The 21,536-nt window shown below is 45.1% G+C and overlaps 1 protein-coding gene across 3 annotated transcripts in view; it reads right to left on the reverse strand.

The window, feature by feature from the left end:
* Window positions 1-21,536, reverse strand: part of PDE10A (phosphodiesterase 10A) — a 361,988-nt gene that overhangs the window by 107,361 nt on the left and 233,091 nt on the right. For all 3 annotated transcript variants that reach the window (XM_040350636.1, XM_040350637.1, XM_040350635.1), the window contains 3 exons: window positions 11,473-11,615; window positions 3,921-4,004; window positions 2,538-2,688 (listed from right to left, as the gene is read on the reverse strand). In XM_040350636.1, coding sequence (XP_040206570.1) covers window positions 2,538-2,688; window positions 3,921-4,004; window positions 11,473-11,615 — 378 coding nt within the window. The remainder of the gene's footprint in view (window positions 1-2,537; window positions 2,689-3,920; window positions 4,005-11,472; window positions 11,616-21,536) is intronic.

Raw genomic sequence — 21,536 nt, forward strand, 5'->3', positions numbered from 1 at the left:
TAGCGCCCTTCAGCTCTTCTGCATTGTTCAGTCTCATATCTTTCATCTTTCTCTTGGCAATGCCCCATAGATACTCTATGGGGTTCAGGTCAGGTGAGTTTGCTGGCCAATTAAAGCACAGTGATCCCACAGTCATTGAACCAGGTTTTGGTACTTTTGACAATGTGTGCAGGTGCCAAGTCCTGCTGGAAAATGAAGTCAGCATTCCCATAGAGGTCATCTGCGGAAGGAAGCATGAAGTGCTCCAAAATCTCTTGATAGACGGTTGCGTTGACTCTGGACTTAATGAAGCATAGTGGACCAACACCAGCAGATGACATGGCTCCCCAAATCAATACAGACTGTGGAAACTTCACACTGGACTGCAAGCATCTTGCAGTTTGTGCCTCTCCATTCTTTCTCCATACTCTTGGTCCTTGGTTTCCAAATGAGATGCAAAATTTGCTCTCATCAGAAAAGAGGAATTTGGACAACTGAGCAACTGACGAGGTCTGTTTTTCTTTAGCCCAGGTAAGACGCTTCTGATGTTGTTTGTTGTTCAGGAGTGGCTTGACAAGAGAAATACGACATTTGAAGCCCATGCCCAGGATCCGTCTGTGTGTGGTGACTTTGTGAAAGTCCCCAACACTTTTGAATGGCCTTTTCCTGACAATCCTCTCCAGGCTGTGGTCATCCCTGCTGCTTGTGCACCTCTTTCTTCTACACTTTTCCCTTCCTCATAACTTTCCATTAATGTGCTTTGATACAGCTTCTTTTGCAATAACCTTTTGAGGCTTTCCCTCCTTATGGAGAGTGTCAATGATGGTTTTCTGCACAACTGTCAGATCTGCAGTCTTTCCCATGATTGTGATTCCTACTGAACCAGACTAAGAGACCATTTAAAGGCTCAGGGACCCTTTGCAGGTGTTATGGCTTAATTAGCTGATTAGAGTGGGACACTCTGGGCCAGATCCACAAAGAACTTACGGCGGCGTATCTATTGATGCACCGCGTAAGTTCTACGATGCGCCGTCGTAGCTTTGTTTTGTATCCACAAAACAAGATACGACTGAATGTGGGCTAGATCCGACTGACGTACGATGGTTTTAGAAAGTATTGCCCTCATGAGGGCATATACTAAAGCAACCTACATTTTTGTAAACGTTTGTGTTACAACAAAAATATTTCAAAATATTAAGTAATTCATATAACATTCCAACACATCGAATGTGATCCATTATATTTTCAATCCGTAACGGCACAAAATGTGGAAAATTCCATGTGAATACATATGAAAAACACTGTGGGCCAGTTCCACAAAGAACTTATGGCGGCGTATCTATTGATACGCCACGTAAGTTCTACGATGCGCCGTCGTATCTTTGTTTTGTATCCACAAAACAAGATACGCCTGAATGTGGGCTAGATCCGACTGACGTACGTCTTAGTTCGCCGTCGGATCTTAGGTGCATATTTACGCTGGCCGCTAGGTGGCGCTTCCGTTGATTTCCGCGTAGAGTATGCAAATTAGCTAGATACGCTGATTCTCAAACGTACGTCCGCCCGGCGCATTTTTTTACATCGTTTATGCAAGGCTTTTTTCGGCGTAACATTACCCCTGCCTCTATGAGGTGTACACAATGTTAGGTATGGACGTCGGGACAGCATCGAGTTTTCCATTTTTTACGTCGTTTGCGTAAATCGTTTGCGAATAGGGCTTTGCGTACGTTACGTTCACGTCGAAAGCATTGACTATTTGCGACGTGATTTCGCGCATGCGCACTGGGATACGTCCACTGACGGCGCATGCGCCATTCGTAAAAATCGTCAATTACGTGGGGTCATACCAGATTGCCATACAACACGCCCACTCCAAGCCTACTTTGAATTATGCGGGCTTACGCCGGCAGATTTACATTGGGAGCAAGTTTTTTGAGGATACCCTAGGAGCCACTCTGATTTACGGCGGCGTAGCGCATATGAGATGCGATACGCCCGCCTAAATATACGCCAGTTTTTGTGGATCTGGCCCTTAGAGCCTAGAATATTGCACCTTTTCACATTATTCTAATTTTCTGAGATTGTGGATTTGGGGTTTTCATGAGCTGTAAGCCATAATCATCACAATTATGACAAAGCATGTCTTGAACTATCTTGCTTTGCACGTAATGAGTCTATCTCATATATTAGTTTCACCTTTTAAGTTGCATTAGTGAAATAAATGAACTTTTGCATGATATTCAGATTTTTCGAGTTTTACCTGTATGTGGAGCTTATTGTAAAGAAAATATGGCTGTATTAAGCCTTTCATGGCCACAGTTTATTAGAGCTTAGGTGACCAGACCAAGTGTAGCATCAGTATGCTTCTGTTATCTTGCCAATATCTATATGACTATCTGCTTAATAGCAGGTCTGAGAATTAGGGACACACAAAGTTGTGCATTCCTAGTTCTCTGCTGCAGAGCACATTTACATTCACCCACCAAGGAGCATTTACCATTTCAACTTAAAATGACATTGCAATCACAAAAGAGGGTAAGCAACAGATATTATCCTACCTCCAAATCTGTGAATAGGTCTTTGCTATTCTGTAATATGGCGTACATACAATGCGACACAGTTACTGCATGTTTCCAGTTATGATAAGGTACTCGTCGATAGTTTTTCTTCACTGACATAGTGAAACGACACAATTTTTCCAGCTCAAAACTTAAAAGAAAGAAGAAACCAGGTTAGAAAATTATACTATATGACAAAAAAAGTCATCAATTCACACTGAAATGTAATGTAGGAGATAATCCAAAGTTTTAAATTGCAGCACAACAGAAAGAGGAGAAAACTTCTAATTGGGACTCTTGTTCTGGTAGCAGTTATTAAAGAGGGGAATTCTTTATTTTGGAGAGACTTTCTCCTAATTACTGTTGTGAAGAAAAGAGGTGGTATTTCTCCCAATAGTATTCCCTAATCTTTACAAAAGCAAGGACAAAAATTTGGCTCTACACTCCAGAAGATATGTATAACATTATGGTTGTGGGAAATGTGTTATGGACTGATGATGAAACCAATGTTGAACTGTTTGGTCATAATTCCAAAAGATATGTTTGGTGCAAAAACAACACTACAAGTCACCAAATGAACACCATACCCACAGTGAAGCATGACGGTGGCAGCATAATGCTTTGGGGCTGTTTTTCTTCAGCTGGAACAGGGGCCTTAGTCAAGGTAGAGGGAATTATGAACAGTTTCAAATACCAGTCAATATTGGCACAAAACCCTCAGGCTTCTGCTAGAAAGCATCTTTCAGCATGACAATGACCCAAAGCATACATCCAAATCAACAAGGGAATGGCTTCGCCATAAAGTTTAAGAATTGCCCAGCCAGAGCCCAGACCTGAATCGGATTGAAAATCTGTGGGGTAATCTGAAGAGGGCTGTGCACAGAAGATGCCCTCGCAATCTGACAGATTTGGAGTGTTTTTGCAAAGAAGAGTGGGGAAATATTGGCAAGTCAAGATGTGCCATGCTGAAAAACTCATACCCAAAAAAGACTGCTGTAATAAAATCAATAGGAGCTTCAACAAAGTATTAGTAATACACTTATGCAACCATATTTTATTTTTACCTCCCTCAACCTAAAAGATTTCAGTTTGTTGTACAGTTTATAGGTCACATTAGAAGTAGAAAAAGTTTTAAAATTATTTATTTTTGTCTCATTTTACATCACAGAAACCAGAAATTTTCTATCTATCTATCTATCTATCTATCTATCTATCTATCTATCTACACACATACGCACTATATTTATATTTTATTGTTCTCTGTACTGTCTTGGGGAAAAATAATGATACTATTCATCAAATGATATTAAAGAAAGTGTTTAATTTACTTTTGCTTACACTCTAGACCTACTAATAATTAAAATGAAAGTTTGACTACCTTACCAATTTTTACCACAGGATTGATGTATCATATACACAAAGATTGCGGGCCATAGATCTTCAAAAGGCCCTAAATCAAAATGATGACTGAAAAAAAAAAAAAAAAAAAAACATATGTTACAGCATGTACAGCCACACATATATACAAATTTTAGAAGTGTGTTTTATACACCTGTAATACAAAAGAGAATTATTGGATAGTAGTACTGCTGTTATCTTATGTGAGATTTCAAAACTTACAAAGAAACATACAGTGCATTCATGAAGTATTTAGACCCCTTTTCAATTTTTTTTTATGTTGCCACCTGATACTATGGTTGTTTAACCCCTTCCTGACCAGCCACCGCAGTTATACTGCGGCAGGTTGGCACTGCTGAGTGAGCCGTCGTAGCTGTACATCAGCTCTTTAAGACACTGTAGCAGGTGCGCGCGCCCATAGCCGATGCGCCTGCCAGCAGGCTCGATGACCGCCGGGCACCCGCGATCGTTTGTGACAGAGCGAGAGCTGGGATCTGTGTGTGTAAACACACAAATCCAGTTTCTGTCAGGGGAGAGGAGACAGATCGTGTATTTCTACCAAGTAGTAACAATGATCGTTTCTCCTCCTCTAGTCAGCCAAATTCCCCCCCACAGTTAGAACACACATAGGGGACACATTAAACCCCTTGATTGCCCCCCTTAACCGCTTGCCTGCCAGTGACATTCATACAGTAATTAGTGGCTATTTATAGCACTGATCGCTGTATAAATGTCAATGGTCCCAAAAAAGTGTCCAATTTGTCGGCCGCAATGTCTCAGTGCCGATAAAAATCACAGATCGCTGCCATTACTATTAAAAAAAAATAATAATAAAAATGCCATAAATCTATCCCCTATTTTGTAGACGCTAGGGGCCAGATTCACATAGAATTCCGGCGGCGTAACGTATGTCATTTACGTTACACCGCCGCAAGTTTTAAGCGCAAGTGCTTGATTCACAAAGCACTTGCCTGTAAACTTGCGGCGGCGTAGTTTAAATCCGTCCGGCGCAAGCCCGCCTAATTCAAATGGGGCGTGTATCATTTAAATAAGGCGCGTTCCCGCGCCGAACGTACTGCGCATGCTCCGTTTTGTAATTTCCCGCCGTGCTTTGCGCGAAATGACGTCGCACCGACGTAATTTTTTTAACGGCGACATGCGTTACGTCCTTTCCTATTCCCGGACGACTTACGCAAAAATTTTTTTCAAAATTTGACGCGGGAACGACGGCCATACTTTAACATGGCTGGTCTAAATATAAGCCATGAAATAGCAGCCGTAACTTTACGACGGGAAAAGCCGACTAGCGACGACGTAAGAGAATGCGACGAGCGCGCGTACCTTCGTGGATCGCCGCAAACAGCTAATTAGCATACCCGACGTGGAAAACGACGCAAACTCCACCCAGCGGGCGCCGTAGTATTACACCTACGATCCAAAGGCGCACAAAGCCGTACGCCGGTCGGATCGAAGCCAGAAGCCGTTGTATCTTGGTTTGAGAATTCAAACTAAAGATACGATGCGGCAAATTTGAAAATACGCCGGAGTATCAGTAGATACGCCGGCGTATTTCGACTGTGAATCTGGCCCTATAACTTTTGCGCAAACCAATCTATATACAGGCTTATTGCAAAAAAACGGCCTAACCCAACAAAGAAATTTTTTTATTTTTTTGGGATATTTATTATAGCAAAAAGTACAAAATATTGTGGGTTTTTTTCGAAATTTTCGCTCTTTTCTGTTTATAGCGCAAAAAAACTAAAAAAAACACAGAGGTGATCAAATACCACCAAAAGAAAAGTATTTGTGGGGAAAAAAGGACATTTTGTTCGGTTACAACGGCGCACGACCACGCAATTGTCAGTTAAAGCCAGGTGGGGCCATTACGCAAAAAATGGCCTGGTCAGGAAGGGGCAAATCCTTCCGGGGTTAAAATCATTTTTGTTTTCATTAATCTACACTCAAAAAAGACAAAGCGAAAACAGAATTTTAGAAAGGTCTCTGAACAGTAAAAAAAAAAAATAATAATTATATATATATATATATATATATATATATATATATATATATATATATATATATATATATATATATATATATATATATATATATATATATATATATATATATAAAAATATAAAAGTGCCTTGCGAAAGTATTCAACCCCCTTGAACTTTGCGACCTTTTGCCACATTTCAGGCTTCAAAAAAAGCCTGAAATGTGGCAAAAAGTTTGAAGAATCAACAACAAGTGGGACACAATCATGAAGTGGAACGAAATTTATTGGATATTTCAAACTTTTTTAACAAATAAAAAACTGAAAAATTGGGCGTGCAAAATTATTCAGCCCCTTTACTTTCAGTGCAGCAAACTCTCTCCAGAAGTTCAGTGAGGATCTCTGAATGATCCAATGTTGACCTAAATGACTAATGATGATAAATAAAATCCACCTGTGTGTAATCAAGTCTCCGTATAAATGCACCTGCACTGTGATAGTCTCAAATAGGGGTGCAACGGATCGTGCCCGATCCGCGATCCGAACGGGTCAACCTGTTCGGATCGGAACAGTATGCGATCCGCGGAACGCACCGCCGCCGCGGCCTTAGGAAAGACCGTGGCTTCGGCCTAGCTCCGGAGCGGTCGGCCATCTTGGTACACTCGGCGGCGGTGCGCTCTGACGTCATCACCCCTCCCTCTGCTCGTGGATTTTTTTCTATTTTGCAAGAACGCGCTGCGCCGCTGACTCTGCATGTAACCTGGAGACTTAATAGCCATTAGCCAACTCACTGTACTGATGTACTCGGTCTAGTAAAACAGTAACACTGTAATTACCATTTTTGCCACTGTAATAATAGTCATAGCCAACATTGCCCCCACCATAGTAAACAGTAACACTGTGTGTTTAGTCATTTTTCCCACTGTAATCAGTGGGAAAAATGGCTATACACAGTGTTACTGTTTACTAGTGTGGGGGCAATGTTGGCTATGACTATTATTACAGTGGGAAAAATGGCAACTACAGTGTTACTGTTTTACTAGTGTGGGGGCAATGTTGGCTATAGCTATTAATAATAGCCATAGCCAACATTGCCCCCACACTAGTAAAACCGTAACACTGTAGTTGCCATTTTTACCACTGTAATGGTCCCAAAATTGTCCGATGTGTCCGCCATAATGTCGCGGTCACGAAAAAAATCGCTGATCGCCGCCATTAGTAGTTAAAAAAAAAAATATTAATAAAAATGTAAAAAGACAAAACTTTTGTTTGTCTTGTGTTTTTTTTTTTTTTTTTTTTTTACTGATCCGAAAATGATCCGATCCGTGACTCCTGATCTGAGGATCGATCTGATCCGTGAGTTTTTTGATCCGTTGCACCCCTAGTCTCAAAGGTCCGTTTAAAGCGCAGAGAGCATCATGAAGAACAAGGAACACACCAGGCAGGTCCGAGATACTGTTGTGAAGAAGTTTAAAGCCGGATTTGGATACAAAAAGATTTGATTGGGAGTATCAGACCACTGCAAATCTATGAAGACCTGGCTGTCCCTCTAAACTTTCAGCTCATACAAGGAGAAGACTAATCAGAGATGCAGCCAAGAGGCCCATGATCACTCTGGATGAACTGCAGAGATCTACAGCTGAGGTGGGAGACTCTGTCCATAGGACAACAATCAGTCGTATACTGCACAAATCTGGCCTTTATGGAAGAGAGGCAAGAAGAAAGCCATTTCTTAAAGATATCCATAAAAAGTGTTGTTTAAAGTTTGCCACAAGCCACCTGGGAGACACGCCAAACATGTGGAAGAAGGTGCTCTGGTCAGATGAAACCAAAATCGAACTTTTTGGCAACAATGCAAAACGTTATGTTTGGCGTAAAAGCAACACAGCTCATCACCCTGAACACACCATCCCCACTGTCAAACATGGTGGTGGCAGCATCATGGTTTGGGCCTGCTTTTCTTCAGCGGGGACAGGGAAGATGGTTAAAATTGATAGGAAGATGGATAGAGCCAAATACAGGACCTGGAAGAAAACCTGATGGAGTCTGCAAAAGACCTGAGACTGGGACGGAGATTTGTCTTCCAACAAGACAATGATCCAAAACATAAAGCAAAATCTACAATGGAATGGTTCACAAATAAACATATCCAGGTGTTAGAATGGCCAAGTCAAAGTCCAGACCTGAATCCATTAGAGAATCTGTGGAAAGAACTGAAAACTGCTGTTCACAAACGCTCTCCATCCAACCTCACTGAGCTCGAGCTGTTTTTGCAAGGCGGAATGGGCAAAAATTTCAGTCTCTCGATGTGCAAAACTGATAGAGACATACCCCAAGCGACTTACAGCTGTAATCGCAGCAAAAGGTGGCGCTACAAAGTATTAACTTAAGGGGGCTGAATAATTTTGCATGCCCAATTTTTCAGTATTTTATTTGTTAAAAAAGATTGAAATATCCAATAAATTTCGTTCCACTTCATGATTGTGTCCCACTTGTTGTTGATTCTTCAAAAAAAATTACAGTTTTATATCTTTATGTTTGAAGCCTGAAATGTGGCAAAAGGTCGCAAAGTTCAAGGGGGCCGAATACTTTCGAGAGGTACTGTATATATATATATCACATTGGCATAAATATTCAGACCCTTTGCGACAACAATTGAAATTTAGCTCAGGTGCCTCCTACTTCTCTTGATCGTGTTGAGATTTTTCTACACCTTGATTGGAGTCCACCTGTGGTAAAATAATTTGATTGAACATGATTTGGAAAGGCACACACCCCTATATAAAAGCTGACAATGAATACTGTATCAGAGCAAGAGCCATGAGAACAAAGGCACTGCTTGCAGAGTTTGGAGATATTGTAAGGCACAGATCTGGAGAAGGCTACAACAAAAAAAATATCTGCTGCACTGAAGGTTTCCAAGAGCACAGTGGACTCCATATTTCTCAAATGGAAGAACTTTGGCACAACCAGGACTCTTCCAAGAGCAGGTCGCCCAGCCAAACTGAGTAAATCAGGGAAGATGGGCTTTAGTAAGAGAGGTGACCAAGAACCCAATGGTCACTCTGACTGTGCTACAGACATCTTGTGTGGAGATGGTTGTTCTGGAACTTAGTAGAAACTTCTCAGCACGATCAAGAGAAATGGGAGGTACTTTGCAAGCTAAATTGCAACTGTTGTTGCAAAGGGTCTGAATACTTATGCCAATGTAATATTTCAGTTTAATAAAATTCAGACATTTCTAACTATATCAGGTTGCAACATGACAACATTGAAAAAAGTGAAGGGGTCTGAATACATTATGAATGCAGTGTGTGTGTATGTGTGTATATATATATATATATATATTATATATATATATATATATATATATATATATATATATATATATATATATATATATATATATATATATATAGATATAGAGAGAGAGAAGCTAACCAATCCTTAATTTGATGGCTGCATCATCTCCAACCCCCCCTCCTTTTTTTCACCAGCCGATTCTTTCAGTAACATACCTCCTATCCTGGGTGACTATATTTAATCAATGTAATGCATTCTATGGGGGTGCAGCTTTGCCTTTTTTCCTGATTTGGACTATAGACACTTCCCCCTCTTCCAAACTCCATTAAATATTAAAAAAAAAAAAGATTTAGGTTCATGCCAGTGCAACTGCGGCTTGATCTCATTTTGAGTGCAATTTTGTAGTTTGTATTGCATGTTTTTTTATGCTTTTTCATTCTGCTATGTTTTATGTGGGAGGAGGAGACTGCTCAATTCACTTAGGAGTGGTATTCCCACCACTCAAATGGGACAGTTTCAGTTCTCAGGGATGCTGGTTGTCAAAGATCAAGAACCTACTGGCAGGTGGCCGTTCCTTCAGAGCACATGTGCCGATGACATCTGCTGCATATAGAGTAAATTTACAACCACTTTAATGGGGCTTTTAATTTCTGATAAGCCCCTGCCTGCAGATCACCCCCACAACCACTGGGCCAGGGTTGTGGGGGAAGAGGCCCTTAAGCCTTTATCAACATGGACACAAGGTTCTTTGCAAAGCGGTTGCACCCTGGCCATATCGAGGGTATATGGCCTTTTATGGTTCACATGATCTTTCCTGACCTGGCAGGCTGCGTGCTATGGGTCTGGTATGGATTTTGGAGGGAGACTCATGCCATTTCTTTTGGCATTGGCTCTCCCTTAAAATTCATATCAGACCCAAAGAGCCTGGTATGGATTGTTGCAGAACTCCCATGCTATTTTTTTTTTTTTTTATATTTCTGCTCCTTTATTTACACTCACCTTTCAGTGGGCTGAATGAGCAGGGCAGGGATGATTCACTGGTTGCTAGAACACCAGCGAGTGTCGATGCCTTAACAACCCATTCAAAAACGCTACTAAAATACATTACGTACATTTCACATGCATTTTTGGTGTATTTCTATTGAAGTCTGTGGGGCTAAAATCATGCTGCAACAGCACCAAAGTACCTTTTCAAAAAACATGTCACAACTGCACTGCATTGAAGTAAACAAGCACCATTGAAACTACTGTGATTTCCATGTGATGCTGTGTGACAAAGATCGCATTTAAACTTGCACTTATGTGAACCAAGCCTTAAAGTGGTTGTTAACCCACTCTAATAAAATCTACTTATCCCCTCTGTATCATAACATGTGGCAATGCCTGTGTAATGTAAAAAAAACCAGCCAATCTATACCTGTATAAGCTTCTCTGCTGGTGCTTAGCTGACTTGTCAGCTCCCTTGTTTCTCCGGCTCACAGCTGCATTGGAGGGGACAGAGCCGTTCCGCTGATGTCAACCAGGGAGGAGGGGGAGAGAGGAGAGAAAGCGCACTGACAATCAGCTGGGTGCCAGGAGCCGTGTTTATACAGGTACAGATTGGGATCTTTTTTACATTACATAGGGACACATGTTATTATGCTACAGAGAGGATAAGAAGCAGAGAGGGGAGGGGGGAGGAGTACAGAGGAGACAGACACAGGAGAGCTGCAGATAGGAGGACTTCTGGAGGCACGCAAACGGACCACAATGTCAGGGCTCAGCAGCCATGATAATCGTGGTCAGTTTGCAGAGGGGAGGGTATAGCAAGGCAGGATCCGCCAGGTTTTTTAAAGTATACAGGGGGCCAAATTACACAGCACAAGCATGGTGCCCCTTAGTGCTCTCAGGCTCCCACCATGCTCTCAGGTGCCCCCAGTGCTTTCCAGCCCCTCCCAGTGTTCTCTGGCCCCCTTGTGCTTTCCAGCCCCCCATGGTCCCCACAATCTCAGTGCTCTCCAACCCCCCCAGTGCTCTCCGGCTCCCCTTAGTGGTCACTGTCCCCCCTAATGCTCTCTGCTCCCCCGTATTCTCCACACCCGCCCCCCCCACATTCTCAGCCCTCCGGTAAAATATGTCATGTCTAAAATGCACGGGCCTATTTTTTGTCCCAGTTCCATCTCACATGGAAACATTATTGAAAACACATTACTGTTAATACAGGCAACATGCTACTAGTAGTGGTTTTGAAGTACTTACAGTTCAATTTCCTTACAAAGAGTTACTGGAAGGTTACAGTTCTTAAGATTTTCCCATTCTTCTGAAGTACAAATACTATGATAGGACAACTTCTCCAAAGTCACTCGGTAAATGCACTCTGAGTGACGTATTCTGTGGTACATCTAATAAATAAAATAACAAGGTAGGCAGTTTAGCATAAATTAAGGGAGGATTAAATAACAAGCATTGGCGCTAAAGAATAATGGAAAATCGTGAGTGTAGCTGCCCATTTTAAAGTTTAATAAACCACCTTACAAATTAAAAAATTACAAATAAAAAAAAAAGTATGACACCAACTCAAAAAAGTTAAAATAATAATCACCCAAAATAAAACAATTATCACCCGTATAAACTATCAAGTCCACAATGTGTATGTTCCACAATGTGACAGTTCCATCAAGTATGACAAGGAAAGTCCTCACAGAATATTTCAATCACCATGGTTAGAGAAATAAGTGCAATAGAAAATCATAATTTAGCTGTACTCCACCCTCAACCATGTGTAAGAAATACAAACTCGCCATAATAAAAAAAAAAATCTGGGTGATTATTTTTATTTTTTGAGTTAGCGCAATACCTCTTATTTTTTTTCAGTTTAGCATAAATCATTCTAATGCCACCACTTAAACTGGACTATTTAAGCCAATACAATATCTTAAAGTGTTTGTTACCCCAACACTTGATATTCTGATGTGTGCCTGCTGTACCATGTATTTATATGAGAAAGTATCTTGTTCACTTTGTATTGCTTCCTTTATGTGAAATCCCTGTTGTTCCTGTCAGTCCTTTTGCTTGCCTGTTAAAAAAGAGATTTTTAATACAGCTTACCTGTAAAATCTTTTTCTTGGAGTACATCACGGGACACAGAGCGGCATTCATTACTATATGGGTTATATGGAGTACCTTCAGGTGTAGACACTGGCAATCTCAAACAGGAAATGCCCCTCCCTATATAACCCCCTCCCACAGGAGGAGTACCTCAGTTTTGTAGCAAGCAGTATGCCTCCCAAAATGGTCCTCAAAAAAAGAGGGGTGGGAGCTCTGTGTCCCGTGATGTACTCCAAGAAAAAGATTTTACAGGTAAGCTGTATTAAAAATCTCTTTTTCTTTATCGTACATCACGGGACACAGAGCGGCATTCATTACTATATGGGATGTCCCAAAGCAATGCTTACAATGAGGGGAGGGAGAACATCTCCAAGACAAAAGGATTTAATTTAGAGATATACTCAAATCATAATAAATCCAACTTAGTTGAGAAAAATAAATTTTTTTAAATTTAACTCGAACAAGAGGAGCCCCCGGAATCCGAGGGTCTCAAACTGCAGCCTGCAGCACTGCCTGCCCGAAGGCAGTATCAGTATTCCTTCTTACGTCCAACTTGTAGAATTTTGTAAACGTGTGGACAGAAGACCAGGTTGCCGCCTTGCAAACTTGAGCCATAGAGATCTGGTGGTGTGCTGCCCAGGAGGCGCCCATGGCTCTAGTAGAATGAGCCTTTAATGATACTGGAGGAGGCAACCCTTTCAAGCCGTAGGCCTGAGTGATTAATTGCTTAATCCACCTAGAAATGGTGGACTTTGCAGCTGCCTGCCCCTTCTTGGGCCCATCCGGTAGAATGAACAGCACATCTGTCTTCCGGATCTTCTTTGTAGCTTTAAGATAGGCCTTCATGGCCCTGACAATATCCAAGGTATGCAGCAACCCTTCCTTTCTGGAAGTAGGTTTAGGGAAGAAGGATGGTAATACCAAATCCTGGTTCAAATGAAAACTGGATATGACCTTCGGAAGGAAGGAAGGATGAGGGCGGAGAACGACCCTGTCCTTATGAAAAACAAGATATGGTTCCTTACAGGATAAGGCTGCCAGCTCCGAAACTCTTCTTGCGGAAACTATGGCAACCAAAAATACTAACTTCCTTGTCAGTAGAACCAAAGGAATATCAGCCAACGGCTCAAAAGGTTGTTTCTGTAAACTTTGACAGAACAAGATTTAAATCCCACGGACAAAGCGGGGATTTAACTGGAGGTCTAATACGTAAGACCCCTTGAAGGAAGGTCTTAACCAGCGAGTGGGTGGCCAGCGGCCGCTGAAACCACACTGACAGAGCAGAAATCTGTCCTTTGATTGTGCTTAATGCCAATCCTTTATCCACTCCTAGCTGGAGAAAACGTAATACTCTATCGATGGTAAATTTGCGAGAAAGCCATCGCTTGGACTCACACCAGCCTACATAGGCCTTCCAGACCCTGTAATAAATCACCCTAGAGACCGGTTTCCTGGCTCTGATTAGGGTAGAGATTACTTTCTGAGACAGACCTCTACCCCTGAGAATCAGGGATTCAGCTTCCAGGCCGTCAAATTTAGATGCCGTAAGGCAGGGTGGAGGATCGGACCTTGCGATAGCAGGTCTGGCCGTAGAGGAAGAGTCCAAGGGTCTCCCACTACCATCCTTAAGATTAGTGAGTACCATGCCCTTCTGGGCCATGCTGGAGCTACCAGGATGACTGGTATGTGCTCCACCCGGATCCTGCGCAGCAGGCGGGGTAGTAACTGGAGCGGGGGAAACGCATAAAGAAGTTTGAACTGATGCCAAGGGCAAACCAACGCATCGGTTCCGCAGGCCATCGGATCCCTTGAGCGGGACATGAACCTGTCTAGTTTCTTGTTGAGTCTCGATGCCATGATATCCACGTCCGGCACTCCCCATCTTTGGCAGAGTGCTTGAAAGACTAGTGGATGCAGAGACCATTCCCCCGGCCATAGAGTCTGGCGGCTTAAGAAGTCCGCCTGAAAGTTGTCCACTCCTGGAATGAATATTGCCGATATGCAGGGCACATGAGCCTCTGCCCATAGAAGAATCAAGCTCACCTCTCTCTGAGCGGTTTGACTCCTGGTTCCCCCTTGGTGATTTATGTGTGCCACGGCCGTGGCATTGTCTGATTGAATTCTCACCGGGAACCCCTGCAATTTTGACGTCCAAGCCCTGAGGGCTAGTCGAGCAGCTCTGAGCTCCAAGATGTTGATGGGCAACTGCTTCTCTGGCTTTGCCCAAGTACCTTGGCGAGTGCAACCATCCAAAATTGCTCCCCAGCCCGTCAGGCTGGCGTCTGTGGTCACTATCTTCCAAGCCACTGGGCTGAAAGACCTCCCCTTCAGTAGATTCTGAGGGTCTAACCACCAACACAGACTTTGTCGGACTCTTGATGAGAGCGGCAACGGGATATCCAAGGCCTGTGGCCTTCTGCTCCATGCTGACAGGATGGCTGCCTGTAGGATGCGAGTGTGGCTCTGGGCGTATGGTACCGCCTCGAATGTGGCCACCATCTTGCCTAGTAACCTCATACATAGGCGAATAGTCGGTTCTTTCTTGCTTAGAACCAGTAGGATTAATTCCTTGATGGCTTTTACCTTCCTCAGAGGTAGGAACACTCCTTGTTGTTCTGTGTCTAATCTCATGCCGAGATATTCCAACTGCTTTGTGGGCTGGAAAGCTGACTTTTCTCGATTTAGGACCCAGCCGAACCTCTCGAGGTATTGGACCGTGAGGGCCACTGCTCGCTCCAAGCCGGGAGACGAGTGATCTATGACTAGGAGGTCGTCCAGGTATGCTAGGATCGTGACCCCTTGGATCCTTAGTTTGGCTAGGATTGGAGCTAGGACCTTCGTGAACACCCGGGGGGCCGTAGCCAACCCGAAGGGAAGCGCCACGAATTGGAAGTGACGCGAAGCCACCATGAAGCGTAGATATCTTTGATGTGGCTGATAAATTGGAACATGAAGGTAGGCATCCTTTATGTCTATGGACGCCATGAAGTCGTCCTTCTGGAGTGTGGCAGCTGCTGACCGCACGGATTCCATCCGAAATGAGCGGATCTTTAGATATGCATTTACCATCTTTAGGTCCAAAATTGGCCTGACATCTCCATTGGATTTTGGGATGATGAATAGGTTGGAGTAGAAACCCAGCCCCTGTTCCAGGACTGGTACCTCTACTATTACTTCCTGGGAAAGTAGATGATCTAATGCCGATCTTAATGCGGCTCCCTTTTCCGGATCGTTTGGAATCCTCGACTTCTGGAAATGAGGAGGAGGAAACCTTAGGAAATCTAATTTGTAGCCTGTGGCCACGGAAGACCGTACCCACTCGTCGGGAATGCTGGCTTCCCAAATCTCTGAAAAGAGTCGCAGCCTTCCCCCCACCTTCGTGGGTGGGGGCGCCCCTTCATAAGGTTGGCTTGGGGGCTGGTTTTGCTGGTTTGCGAAACCACTGCCTTTTGCCTCTAACAGCCTGTCCTTGTGATCTGCTGTTGAAGCCGAAGTTTGCTTTTGCAGGAGGCCGTCGATACTGCTTGGCATTAGAGGGCCCCTGCCCAGGGGAATACTGTCGTTTAAACGCAGGTCCCTGAACCTTCTTCTTAGTTGGCAAGAGAGTACTCTTGCCGTTTGAAATGGTCTGAATGTATTTATCTAGGTCTTCTCCGAAGAGTCGTCCTCCATGGAAGGGGAACCCTACCAGGAGCTTCTTGCATGGGGGCTCAGCCTCCCAGCTTTTTAACCATAAGAGTCTTCTCATATGGATAAGGGATAACGATAAACGTGACGCTTGCTGGATAGAATCCTTGATTGCGTCTACCGTAAAACATATGGCCTTAGGGACATCCGAAAATTTTTCTGCCTGCTGGGCCGGAATAAGTTTAAGCATCTGCTTAAATTGATCCGATAATGCTTGAGCGACCCCAATCGCAGCCACAGCTGGCTGTACTACTGCCCCTGCAGTAGTGAAGGAGTTCTTAAGTAGTGCTTCCAAGCGCTTATCAACTGGATCCTTGAACACCTGTATGTTTTCTACAGGGCATGTTAACGATCTGTTAACACATGAGATGGCTGCGTCCACTGCAGGAGTAGCCCATCTTTTGGAAAATTTTTCTTCCATAGGATATAGGACAGAGAACCTTTTAGGTGGTAAGAAGATCTTATCTGGCTTGTTCCAATCTTGGAACAAAATTCCCTCTAATAGAGGATGGATCGGAAACACAGCATTGCTTTGAGGCGCCCTCAGTGAGCCCAAAGCTGAAACCGTCGATACCTGGAGATCTGGTACTGGCAAGTTGAATGTCCTATGGACCAAGTCCGACAATCCTTGAATCCACCAGCTCTCCCTCAGGGAGACTGCCCCAGACTCCTCTGTATCCGGGTCTTCGATCCCTGAACCTACTTGGTCCGTGTCCAAGAGGTCGTCCAATTCCCCTGAGGAAAGGACCTCCTCTTCTGAGGGTCCGCGCTCGGGCGACGGAGATCTATTCCGCTTACTGCCCCGCATAGCTGCGGATATCATTTTTTTTTTTATTTTTTTTTTTTATTTATTTTTTTTTTATTTTTTTTTTCCCATGCTTTTCTCATCTCTTTTAAAGAGGTGAGTAATACCTCCTCCGTGACCATCTTAGGGCTGGACTGACCCGCGTCAGCTCCAGCCCCAGATCCCGATGGCCCCAAGGCTCCCTGTAGGGAAAACAGCGGCATACCATGGTACAATACCGAGGTACACCTGCTACCTATTGGTATTTGGAACTATAAAAGTTAATTGTCCAAACACCTGTTTGGGGGATAAAAAAATGCTTCCTCTCCCCTAGATGACTTTTTTTTTTTTTTTTTTTTCGTTTTTGTTTCAAATCCAGGAAAGAAAAAACATTCTGTCCCCCTGAGTAGTATTGCAAAGAAAAACTATGAGATGGAAAAGAAACAGCCTATTTCTAGGCTTGACAAAACAGTCCTCTGAAGACTGCAATATCCTTTCTGGCCACTGTGTGTCCTCGGCGCCCCGTGCTGCCACTCTGGTCTATGTCCTCAGTTCCAAAGTATTGATGGAACAAACAAGGAAGGGCCGCCCCTTCCTTTAAGCCACTGACCCGCCCTTCCCCCCCAGCAACCTCAAACAGGAAATGCCCCTCCCGACAGGGGGAGGGGGGGGGGGATTTTGGGAGGAAGGGACCTCTCTGTTCCAGCAAACTGCGGCCTGCAGCCTGGAACCATGAGGAGGCCAGCGTTTTGCCTGCTTGCAGGCTCTGAGGAGGAAGACTGAATGGAGCATCGCCTGGAGGCCTGCAGGTAAGCAAAGCTCTCTGACACACACATATATTTTTATATAACACAGGCCCCACTCAATGCTTTTCCAACACTACAAGGGAGGTCACATCTTATGGGGAATAATACATAGAGAGCCATCCTATCTTTATGATATGTGACTAGTTTGCCAGATGCAGTGCATAACTTTAGGCATGTCCCCTGTGACCCCCCAGAAAAAAACCTGCTAAGAACCAAGTTCCGCAAGTTTTCCCCTCACTTACCTGCTCCATGCCGCAGGACTTTGCCAAGCAAGAGGCCCAATCTTCCCCCATCTCCGTGGGGATGTCTAGACCTTCAGGCCCTGGGTTCCTATGAAGGATCCACTGTCCTGGGCCCATATAGCACCCTGGCAACAGAAAACTTTAGGTACCCAAAGGTTTCTAAGTTCTGGGCCCAGGGTCCAGCTCTCTAAAAAGAAAAGCATTATGGGCTATACCCCAAGGGTTTGGGGTCCGGTTACTGACCACTTTAGCGCTGAGGCTTTTTTGGACAGAACCGGTAGCTCACCTAATCCCAAGGATGCGGAGGCAAGCTAAACCATGACTAACACCTAAGACACTGGCGTAAAAACTGAGGTACTCCTCCTGTGGGAGGGGGTTATATAGGGAGGGGCATTTCCTGTTTGAGATTGCCAGTGTCTACACCTGAAGGTACTCCATATAACCCATATAGTAATGAATGCCGCTCTGTGTCCCGTGATGTACGATAAAGAAAACTAACCACACTAAGCAGGAGAACACATCGTGATCAGGTCTATAGCTATGCTGGTAACTGGGTTCCCTCCCTTTCAATGATCAGACTTGTCCTGATAAGCCTCTGCTGCACATCCATTCACTGGGAGGCTCTGTGTGAGGTTGCTTTTCCTCACCCCAGCTCTTATGCAGCTGAGAACAGAAGGAATGTAATGGCTTGTAAAAAAGGTTTGAATGGGTTTTTTTACAAGGTGATCGTTAATAATACTCTTTGCCCTCTTTATTAAAAAGGGTAATTAACATCCTACATCAAAAAACAGAAACCGTACTGTGGCAGCCTGTCTGAACAGGGAGGTGTTTACATGTTGCAGTGCCAGTGCTTCTGCTTTGAGATGCATATATCAGTGGTAGCTCTAGAATAAAATGGCCACTTCCAGAGATGTTTTAAAGGCAGGCCCGTCGCAACAGGACAGGCAAACCAAGCAATTGCTTGGGGCCCCGAGCAAGCAAGGGGCCCCCAAGCTGGCTCGTCTGTCTGCCTACTGCTATGTTCACAGGCTGCATTGCATTATGGCCAAGGAGGGGGGTTCACAGCCCCCCCCCCGCGAGCCCCCCTCCTCAAGCATGGAGAGCCGCACAGCTGAATCCTGGAGTTCAGTGCCGAAGCGTGCAGTTGCACTCAACTCAAGGATTCAGCTCTGCGGCTCTCCGTGCGGGAGGAGGGGGGTTCGCAGGGGGAGGAGGGGGGTTCGCGGGGGGCGCTCTTTTGCCGCCCCCCCGCAAAGTGGCGCGGTCACCCGGGACATCTGCCGCCCGGGGTCCCGCAGCGTCATTCGGCTACAGTGCACTGCAGCCGTCCCTCTCCCTCCACTGACTGCAATACACAGTCACACTTCGGCTCCTCCCCCCCTCTTGGCTCAATGTGTACACAGCCAGGAGGAGGAGCCGAGGAGAGACATGACTGAGAGAGCAGTGCTGCACAGTAACCAGGAGGTAAGGGGGGGAGCAGATACGAGGTGAACGAACGAATGAAGTGATGGGAGAGGAGAGGGTGGTATGGGGATATGTGCTGGGGAGTGATTTGAGAGGGAAGATGATATGTGCTAGTGGGGGGTCCGATTCCCCCCCCCCACTAGCACATATCATCTTCCCTCTCAAATCACTCCCCAGCACATATCCCCATACCAACCTCTCACCCCAAATTAAAAGATGCTCTGTCCCCCTGTGCTCATTCCACCCTGTGCTCATCCCACCCTGTGCTCATCCCAGTACTCATCCCACCCTGTGCTCATCCCAGTACTCATCCCACCCTGTACTCATCCCAGTACTCATCCCACCCTGTACTCATCCCACCCTGTACTCATCCCAGTACTCATCCCACCCTGTGCTCATCCCACCCTGTGCTCATCCCACCCTGTTCCCCCTGTGCTCATCCCACCCTGTCCCCCTGTGCTCATGCCACCCTGTGCTCATGCCACCCTGTGCCCCTGTGCTCATGCCACCCTGTCCCCCATGCTCGGGCTCTGTGGCGGAGGACGGTGCGGTAGCTACACTGGCGGATATGAGTGAGACAGATGCCTGTGGTGTGATGGTATGGAGTCTGCAGGAGCAATGTCCAGCTGCTTAGGTTGATATTGGCAGCTGCCAATAAGATGTCGGCGGCTGTAGATGGAGTGTACCAGCTGCTCCATCCTTGGATACTGTCACCGTAGTATCCAAGGATGGAGCCGCTGTATACACTCAATCTACAGCTGTCAACATCCCAGATGGGCATATTTAATATTAAGGGGCACACTGATGGACACATTTTATGTTAAGGGACACGCTGATTGGCATATTTTGGTGTGCTCCTTAACATAAAATGTGCCCATCAGCATGCCCCTTATTTTGTTAAGGGGGCACACTGATGGGGACAACTGATGTAAGGTGGCACTGTGATGGGGGCACCTAATGTAAAGGAGCACTCTGATGGGCACACCTGATGTAAGGGCCTCTCTGATGGGCACACCTGATGTAAAGCATCACTCTGACGAGCACACCTAATCTAAAGGGGCATACTAATGGGAGACGCCAGATGTAAAGTGGGATTCTAATGAAGAAACCTGATGTAAAGTAGCACTGTGATGGGGACACCTGATATAAGGGTGGTGCCGGTGGCAACTGATTTATGAGGGTAGTCTGATGGGGGCACAAAGGGACTCATTGAGTACTACAAGTCTGCGCGTTAGGGGGCGCAAATTACTTGCCTTGCCCCGGGCACTGACAGCCCACGCTACGCCACTGATGGAGGGACAAGTCTGTGATGGGGGCGTCAGTCTGTGATGGGGGCGTCAGTCTGTGATGGGGGCGTCAGTCTGTGATGGGGGCGTCAGTCTGTGATGGGGGCGTCAGTCTGTGATGGGGGCGTCAGTCTGTGGTGGGGGCGTCAGTCTGTGATGGGGGCGTCAGTCTGTGATGGGGGCGTCAGTCTGTGATGGGGGCGTCAGTCTGTGATGGGGGCGTCAGTCTGTGATGGGGGCGTCAGTCTGTGATGGGGGCACCAGTCTGTGATGGGGGCACCAGTCTGTGATGGGGGCACCAGTCTGTGATGGGGGCACCAGTCTGTGATGGGGGCACCAGTCTGTGATGGGGGCACCAGTCTGTGATGGGGGCACCAGTCTGAGTGTGGGTGAACTTAAACTGTTCGCTATGCTGTGGTTCCTGTAGGCTTTGTGTGCGTGCGGGGGGGGGGGGGGGGGGGGGTTGGGGGGCCTCTATGTCCATTTTGCTTGGGGCCCCCAAATTCCTTCAAACGGCCCTGTTTGAAGGTGACCTATTATATTCAATAGCATCTTAGAAGAGAAGCATTGCATTTTTATTGGCTCCCTTTTGATGTGGTACAAAAACAATTGTATAATAGATTATCTCAGACCAGATAAGATATACTGTTACCTTCAGGAGGTTGGGACACTGGCAAACAAAAAAAAGTTAAGCCAGTTCCCTGTATAACCCAGCCTCCAACCATCGTGCCTCAGATTTGTGAGCAAGCAGTGCATGCGTCCAAACACACAGGGGGGTGGAACCTGTTTTCCTCAATAAAAAGATTTTATGGTACAGTACAAAATATTTTCTCCTATGTTCCACCTACAGTAGAAGAACACTAGGCAGAAATAAAACTCAGCGCCTCCTCTGATCATAAAACCCCCTCTCTGCTATAGGCCTTCAGTCATTCTGCCTAGTATCTTC

The sequence above is a fragment of the Rana temporaria genome, chromosome 4 (genome assembly GCF_905171775.1).
Source record: "Rana temporaria chromosome 4, aRanTem1.1, whole genome shotgun sequence".
Lineage (NCBI taxonomy): Eukaryota > Metazoa > Chordata > Amphibia > Anura > Ranidae > Rana > Rana temporaria.